The 9365-nt window shown below is 41.7% G+C and overlaps 1 protein-coding gene across 3 annotated transcripts in view; it reads right to left on the reverse strand.

Annotated features, from left to right (window-relative positions):
* The window catches only part of LOC111864990 (CD2-associated protein), a 45061-nt gene extending 42023 nt beyond the window's left edge, over window positions 1–3038 (reverse strand). For 2 of the 3 annotated variants that reach the window (XM_023852656.2, XM_023852658.2), the window contains exons 1-2: window positions 2761–3038; window positions 2431–2600 (exon numbers count right to left, since the gene is read on the reverse strand). In XM_023852656.2, the coding sequence (XP_023708424.1) occupies window positions 2431–2600; window positions 2761–2764 (174 nt within the window). In that variant the 5' untranslated portion in view covers window positions 2765–3038. The remainder of the gene's footprint in view (window positions 1–2430; window positions 2601–2760) is intronic. The other variant, XM_023852659.2, reaches the window with a different exon arrangement.
* Window positions 3039–9365: the final 6327 nt, after the last annotated feature.

Here is a 9365-nt window from a genome sequence, read left to right on the forward strand (position 1 = left end):
ACTACTTTACAACATGGACAGTATAGTCCTCTTATGAAGGAAACAACATACAGTCACAATTAAGTTTTACAAATGTCACTGCCCACTCTATGAGCCAGAATATCTCAGTCTGAATGACAAGGGTTCAATCCCTGGAAAGGGAAGAGATACCAATGCACCTAAGAATGCTCTGGGTCCAATCTAGCATCTATCCAATATGCACGGAGGCTTTCCATGAGGATAAAGTACGTGAAGCATAAAATTAATCCTAACCTCCACCGATTATAAAGATAAAGAATGGTTAGAGATTTACTTCCAACTTTCAACACATCTTCATGATGCAGTGTTAAAGCACTGACAGACCTTAACCTTTGCCACTACATAAAAGTAAAAAAGGTAAAGCTATCCCTGTACCAGGCCATGAAGGCCCATAGGGTTGTGAGACGTTGAGGGTCCCACATTATCTAGACAATCGGCTCAAAGTTGGCGGTAAGGTTTTCAGCCTTACGTGCTGGTCGCGCTTTACTCCCCAGGAAAATTATTTAATTAATTCCTGGTATTCATTTCTGTTAAGAGGCTGAGTAAACCCCATGACCTAGTGCGGCTGGAAGGATTAGGTCAACTGAAAAAAATCCAAGGACCTCATTGGGACTTGAAACCGTGACCTTCCGGCTTGTAGCATAGCCCCTCAACCACTATGCTACCGCGTGCTATTACATACATTACAAAAATTGTTCTGCACAATTCTGTTGGCAAAAAATACAAATTTAAGGCACTTGTGTATTGGTATGAAGATAAAAATTTATAAAAAGGACCTATAGTATTAAATGCGAACTTTTTACTGATGTACCAGGAATTTGTGCATAACAGGTAGCATTTGCAGCTTCCTCTGTAAATTGGGTGGGTTTTGTTTAAGATCTGTTGGTACACATGCTTAGCAAAATATTAGTACCACTAGTAGACCGCCTCTGTGGTCTAGTGGTCAGAGTTCCTGGCTACAGATCCAGAGGTCCAGGTTCGATGCCCAGTGCTACCAGATATTCTGAGAAGTAGTGGATCTTGAACTGGGTCCACTCAGCCTTGTGAGGATAATTGAGGAGCTATTTCAAGGAAAGAGCGGCTCCGGTCTAGAAAACCGAGATTAACGGCCCTGGGGATCCGTTGCTGACCACATAACACTCTCTATCCTCAAAAGTTGGCACTAACTTCGCCGACAAGCAGCGGTATTGTTCGCTTGCGGACTACAGGCCATGGAGTTTAGTTTAGTTTTAGTAGTCCAGGTCTGCATGCCCCAGTTTAGTGGGAATAGCGCTGTTCTCTTCCAGCTGGGAGGCTTGGCATATTTTCTGCAGAATCTAAGCTCATCAGCCATAGTACTTAATGTAATTACAGTGCATAGAAAATTCACCACATCATGGCAGAAGCAGGAAACAACTTTTAACTATCAAGACAATGTATCATTTGGCAACATGTTGCTTATCACACACCAGACTTCACTTTATAGGAAAAACATTGCATTTCAGACAGTTCCCACACATCTGACCTTCACACAAGAAAACAACAACAAGCCACTAGACCTAAAATGTAAAAGGCTGATGATGATGATCTTCATTATTTGCATCCTGTTGTGTACACTGCATCTGAGGTATGTCAGTGGCCATCAATGCAACAACTGAAAAATAAAACTGATATTAAAAGTGCTAATATTCTGTTTTATTATATATAACCACTACATTGTAAAAAAATGGATCCATCCATAGATAACTCAATAACGAGTATGAGTACCACCTGATGATCTTTTAGATCAAAACATGTAGCAGGCTGACATAATAAAACAGAATATTAACCCTTTTAATATTACTTTTATTTGCCCACTGTTGTCTTGACAGGCACCACAGTACCTTAGAAAATGATAGTGACCGATCTTTGCCCGTGTGGTTCATTATATTATGTACTGTTCAAATGTTCTTAGTGAGTAGAATTACTGCCATATTCACACTTTTTATCACAAACCTATATGCTAAACTAGTAGCTGTAATTGTATTTCTTTCCATCAACATGACTTTTTGTATTGGTATACTACATATGAAATGTTTATTACATTCTTCAGCCTTCTGGTCATCATAAGGTACTGTACATTCATTTTAGCTAAATTATTACATTTGAACATTTCTGTCCAACTCCATACCAAAACCTTCTGAAGGCAAAAGTGTACACTGAGAAACTTCAACACAGGAATATATCAGAATAAATACCTACCAAGAGAAAACGAAAATTCAATGGGTCACTCACACTGTGGATTTAACAGTGTGCCTAAACCTGAGAGAGAACACTATATCATATAGAAAAACCCTTTCAAATTTCATGTATCAGTATACTAAATGATCAATATTTGGAATATAAAAAATTAGAATACAACTAATATCTACATTCTCCCAGTAAATTACTTACTTTTACAAAATTATCTGGGAACATTCCTCGTTTACCATTCAGTGTTCCTTCCCACCAACCACCTGGTTGGGTTTGGATGTTTCTTATCACATCTCCTTTTCGTAAAGTCAGCTCGTCTGATTCCTGGCCTACATAATCAAATTCCACCACAGCTTCCACTGCAAACATACCTTAATAATGAAATCATACACATAACCACTCCTTGATCAACTTTCCATATCATGCAAATGTCAAACAAGTGGCCTAGGCGCTATATTCAGTCCAGTATCACACTGATTTTTTTTAAGAACTTTAATTATAATACCTCTTATTCCATACAATATTACTTACCCATATTATAATTCTGTTCTCCAAAACGTTGTCGTACTGATTGGTTTACTAAAAAGGCTGGAGTGGTGCATTCAAATCACTAATCCACCATCACGTTACCTACAAAGTGCCTTTCCTAGAAATATATTACCGACCCTATACAATTTATTTGGTTAAGTAAGCGTCGTTAAAAAACTAAGGCTCAATCAATAGCATCATACGCAAACAACATGACATATCACCACATATACAAATAATGGCACTACAGCTTACTGATATCCACTCCCACATCTATTTCTCAGCGCTGACGTCATGTATGATAGTATACATCGGTGTACATGGTGTACTCATCTCTGGATTTCTCTGTGCGTGTCTGGGTTCGTAATGCATCCTGTAGATGACAGGACGGGCTGTTTCATTTGTGCTTCCATCTAGTGCAGGGTGACTAAAGTATGGAGTCCAGTACAACTACACTTCGTATAGGTAAAGTAGTTGTCCCGTTGCTTAACTAATTAAGCACTACGCCATGAAGGCGTATGGGAGAGTGGATGTATAGAGCCACATCTTCTTGACATCGGAACAAGCTGGAGGTCAGTGGTCAGCTTCATGCCCCTGCCTCTTTAACCCCAGGGAAAGAGCCCCCGTACCCATTGGATAGGAGGCTGGGTGAGCCGCAGAGCCGGTCTGGACGATATGAAGAGACAAAATTCTGACCCTACTGGGACTCGAACTCTGACCCCTCGGTCGTCCAGCCCGTAGGCAGTCGCTATACCGACTACGCTACTCCGGCTCACTCTTTGTAACCGTTCAGAAAAACAAAGATATTACCGGGCGCTAGTAAGAAAGGTCTAGGAGAAACGGAAAAAAACTAAAATACACGTTTATGTATCCTCACCAGAATGCAGGAGAAAATCATTACATAAAGACATGCAACATATTTTTTGGATATGTGGCAAAGTTCAGATATCTAAGAACGACAGTACCAAACCAAAATGTCATTCATGACTAAATTATGAGCAGAATAAATTCGGGATATGCTTGCTACCATTCGGTTCAGAATATTTTGTCTTCTCACCTGCCAACTAAATACGTAGCGATTAAAATATACAAAAGTGCAAATTTGCATGTAGTTTTGTATGAGTGTGATATTAAAGAAGAGACATAGACTGAGGGTGTTCGACAACATGGTCCTGAGGAATACGAGTATATTAGGACCTATGAGGGATGGAATGATCGGAGGTTGGTAAAACTTGCATAATGATAACCTTCATAATTTGTACTTTACTAGAATCATCAGATAAGGGACGATACGGCGAGCACAACATGTAACACATATGAGAGAATAGGAGTGCATACAGAAAACCCTGAAGGGTAGAGACCACTAGGAGAATCGAGACGTAGATGGGCGGGTAATCTTCAAGAAACAGTTTGCGGTGTGAACTAGACCTTATCTAATTCAAGATATGAACCAGTAGCGGACCGTTGTAAACACGGTAATGAACCTTCGGTTTCCATAAAATATTTGTAATTTCTTGACTAGCTAAGCAACTGCTGGTTTCTGAGACTCGGCTCCGTGGAGCTACTTGGGGAATCGCAATAGTAAAGAGCACATTCCAAATTTCGTTTATACTTGAAAAGCTGAAGTGTGTCTACATAACATGTGATTAAGGCGTATAGGGGATATGTAGGTAAAGCTCTACGAATTCTGTGTCTCTGCACCTGATGGAGGTGCTCCAACTCCAGAAGCAGATGGGTGAGAGGTTTTGGTTAAGCAGAGGAACGTGTCTAAGGCCTCTACCGGCCACAAGAAGATTTGTGATTCTCTTTTACTCTGCTTTTTATTTAAAATTCCATTCTATTTTCATCCACCTGTACCTGAAGAGGAGAAGAGAAGGAATATGATATACAGTGAAGTAGTCATATGAGTACTTACTTACTTACTCATGGAGCTGAGCCCTTCTTGAGAGAAGCCAAATCTACAGCTACTCAAGAATTTCCCTGCATTTTATGGAACCCGAAGGTTCATTACCGTGTTCACAAGAGCCCTCCACTGGTCCGTATCCTGGGTCAGATCAATCCAATCCATACCATCCCATCTTATCTCTCTAAGAACCATTTTAATATTGTCCACCCACCTACGCCTTGGTCTTCCCAGTGGTCTCTTTCCTTCTTGCTTTCCCACCAATACGCATTCCTCTTCTTACTCATTCGTGCTACATGCCCTGCCCACCTCATCCTCCTTGACTTGATCATTGTAATTATACTTGGTGAAGAGTACAAGTTATGAAACTCCTCATTATGCAATATTAGTAGTAGTCGTAAAAGGCTATTAGGTAAAATTGTTCCTGTACCTAACTAATTAAGCACTACGCCAGGAAGACGTGTGGGAGAGTGGATGTATAAATCTACTTTTTTTAACTAGGCACTAGTTGATGGTGAGTGGTCAGTTTCACGCCCCGGTCGCTCTACCCCCGGGGAAAGAGCCCCCGATATCTCTTATATAGGAGGCTGGATGGGACCCAGAACCGTTCTGTACGACGCATAGAAGAGAAAAATCTTGCCCTTGCGGGCACTCGAACTCCGACCTCTCGGCCGTCCAGCACAGCTACCCAGGTTCCTTGCAAAGGGCTATTATTGCAAGCAATCCTGAATCACTGTGCTGCTTAGGTAACCTCTCTCCGGCTGTCTCTTTGAGCTGGTCAGTCAAACATCAGTTTTTCTCCGCGCCCTTGGCTTTCCTCTATTTTTTTAATTGCTAGTGGGGTGGGAATAAGTCCCTTGTACTGTTGCCACTTCTGGCCTATTGTACCAGCCCCAGATGATAGCTGAGGCTGACTGTGGAGAAATTGGTGGAATGAAGATTGGCAGGGGAAACCGAAGTACTCGGAGAAAACCTGCCCCAGCGCCACTCTGTCCACCGCAAATCCCATTTGACCATACCCGGGATCGAACCCGGGCCGCCGCGGTGGGAAGCCAGCGGCTAACCGCTTGAGCTATGGCGCCGCCAAGGCTTTCCTCTTACTCTCGGATCTGTTGATGTACTGTCGATGCTCTCTTCACCACTAGTTGAATGGAGCTACGATTCTAAATGACGAATTGGGAAGGGTGTGGAAGGAAGCTGAAGTGGTACATCTCACTTGAAACTGAAACTCAGCGTCCCAGGAAACGAAATAGGACAGCGTGGAGGCGTTAACCTACTTCCTATTACTTTAACACTACCTCGCATACCATTTATTTTCCAGTCACTTCCGACAGGTAGAGCGTCCTGTGCTAACTACATTTTTCTGGTCCAGTCTCTTCTTTAAGGATTCAAGGGAAGTTCGATTTGAGGAGAATAAACATTCCTAGTTGTTAAAAACCTAGGACATATTGCCCACTCCAAGAAACATATACGTATTTCATGAATTGTTAAGGATTTGGTAAGAAGTGGTCATGATTCAACCGAAGCACGATCCCGTAATTGGCTGGAGGGACTGAGGAAAATAAAAAATTATCAGGAAAGCCAGTATCTCAGCCGAGATTCGAAACAAGCATCTCTCGAAACGCCGCCGCTACAGAAACTTGCTTGGTCCGTCAGTTTCTCTTGTCTGAAGAAGAACTGAAGTAAACACTTTATAAATTTTAATCAGAAGACTTGGTATACCGGCTGAGATATGAACTGGATACCTCCAGAATGAGAGATAAATTACTGACTGCTACGCAGCAACACTTGGAGCAAAAATCTCCAATCCATTTTCATTTAATGATTTTTTTAGTACCTAGCGCAATTATTCCCAAATAGCTCCCAAATCTGCCTTCTGCCTTCAGACTGCAAGACTAAGCTTTGCAACAATACGAACTGCAGGTGAAATTATAGATTGGTGTGTAAATATGATACTGGTGATGGTAAGCATCATCACAAACAAACAAACTCAGTGGTTTCAGTCGGCAAGCAAACTATATCGACAAAGCGACCGCCGCTTGTCGGCGAAGTTAGTGCCAACTTTTGCGGATAGAGGTGAGCGCAACAAATCCTCATGGTCGTTAATTTCGGTTTTCTAGACCGGAGCAGCTACTTTTCTATTCAAGTAGCTCCTCAATTATCCCCACGAGACTGAGTTGACCCCGTTCGAGACCCATTTTTCTCAGAAAATCTGGTAGCACCAGCAATCGAACCCGGGACCTCTGGATCTGTAGCCAGGAACCCTGACCACTAGGCCACAGAGGCCCTGCAGTTATTGCAAAGAACACGCGACAAGGAACATGTCGTCAAGCAGTTAAGCTTATATCACTGCCTCTAGCATTCAAATATGACCACCACAGATAACCTCGACAGCACCACTTGAAAGCAATATAACAATTCCTAAACACGCCCATCAGAGAACCTTGAACTTTGATATAAATGCTTGCTAAAGAATATAAAAAAAATGTCGTGTTATAAAAAAATAGCAATCATATCTGATTAGTTCTATGATGTCATAATATGAAATAGATTTTTTTAACAAACTCCATGAAGCAGCGTCCCAATTTTCACTGCTAATAGTCTTTCAGATACTCAAGAAAAGGCACGTGTTTTATGTAAACAGCGGGCCACTGGTCTCTTTGCTGAGCCAGATGAATCCAATCCAAGCCATAAGATCCTTTTTTTTTAAATCCATTTTGATATTATCGTCCCAACTACGATTAATCGATCATGCAATATTTCCTCTTCAGCTATTCCTCCTAGAGTTTTTCTGCATTTATTCCCTTCTTGTGCGTTACTATGGCCGCCCATCTAAGCTTCCTTATTTTTGTCACCCTAACACAATTTTGCTAATCGTACAAACTTATAAGGTACTCATTATACAAATTTCTTCATCCTCTCATTACTTCTCCCTTGGGATCATATGTTCTCCTTGGCAGTTTCTTCTCACACGTCCTAAATCCGTGTTCTCCCTCTCGGGTGAGATCAAGCACGTATCCATATAAAACACAGAGACAGCTGTTGCCTTTAATATTGTCACATCTTAGTGACTAGACATGGGGTTTGGATTGATAATTGGATTTATCGGATGTCCGGATGAAAGGTATCCAAAATAAAAAATTTACATATCTGGTTTATGTCATCGGAAAGGAAAACCCTGCAAGTGTTTTTCTTTTCCATGCACGGCTTACGCGAATGCGCCTTCACATTTCTGCCACATGTTAGGAATAATTAGGACAGAGTGATAGCTTTGAGATAGATCGGCAGAAGTGAATCAATCGCTTGGCCTCCTAGGTCGTCAGATTTAATCCCACTGATTTTTTTTTCCTTGTTGGGTCATGTAAAGAACATTGTCTACCAGGTTAAGAACAACGACCTACAACACCTGAAAGCCAGCATAAGGGACGCTGTGGCTATGGTAACATCAGACATGCTGGATCGTCTGGATAGTTGTCGTGCCATAAACGTGCATATTAAAAGCTTTCTGAGATATAATTATTTTATTTAGATACCTTTCAGCCGGACAACATGTAGTGGACTCTTTAACTACGAGTAATTACAACGCCATCGCTAATGTACATAATCAACAATTCATTACGGCGCACAAAAAAATTTGCTGTCTTCACCAGTCGTTGCTCAGTAACGGTCTTCACTAGGCGTCGCATGGAAGTTCTTCTGCTCCAGTTTTCACGTTCTCACTGCAAGGCAGCTGGCTTGCAGACAACCTATTGCTCCAACTCAATTCTCCGCTGCAATCCTTTAACTCATAGTCAAAGTCAACGTTATGTTAAGACAGACGGTAAGTCAGTCAGACTGTCTTCGTGTTGAGGACAGGTTGGGACACAAAATAAGATTTTTATTACTGTCAGACCGCCTCGGGTTTGTTGATGTGGGGCGCCCTTTATGACGAGAGGACGGGTCTGTCGTCTATAACCCCTGCTGACCCTCGCCAGCGCAGTTATTCTCAGGTTCGAATTCCTTGGGACACATGGCCATATTTTACTGTCTCATATTCGAGTCTCGCCCAAACTGGAGGGCCAGGTAACCACATGTACATCCTCCAGAACAGTGAGACCCATTTATACCCAAAGCACTGGATTCCCTTTCCTTCGCCTCCTACAACTCGCTGAGCTAAGGTGGAGGTATTCGAACCCGAAACCTCTACCTCTGCCTGATTTTCCTTATATAATCTTAGCACGGACCTTATAGGGAACGGAACACTGTTTCTAACAGTATCTTTGACTGTTATGGTGTTAATTCGTTGTCTTGATATATTTATTGAGCCGTTACCTAGCAGCGGACTACCTCTCTTGTTAAACCACTCCGTCATCATGTCACAATACTAACACATCTGCTGCTTCTAAAAAAAAAAAGGTAAAGCTATCCTTGTAACAGGTCGTGAAGACCCACAGCGTTGTGAGACGTCGAGATTCTCACATTTCCTACAAAATCGGCTCACAGATGGCGGCGAGATTGTCAGCTTTACGCGCCGGCCGCGCTTTACCTTCAGGAAGATTCTTGGTACTCATTTATGTTACAGACTTTGTCGACCACAGGACCATAGTGCGGATGGAAGAATATCTATCTATCTATCTATCTATCTATCTATCTATCTATCTATCTATCTATCTATCTATCTATCTATCTATCTATCTATCTATCTATCTATCTATCTATCTATCTA

The sequence above is a fragment of the Cryptotermes secundus genome, unplaced genomic scaffold, assembly GCF_002891405.2.
Source record: "Cryptotermes secundus unplaced genomic scaffold, Csec_1.0 scaffold209, whole genome shotgun sequence".
NCBI classification, from domain to species: Eukaryota; Metazoa; Arthropoda; class Insecta; order Blattodea; family Kalotermitidae; genus Cryptotermes; species Cryptotermes secundus.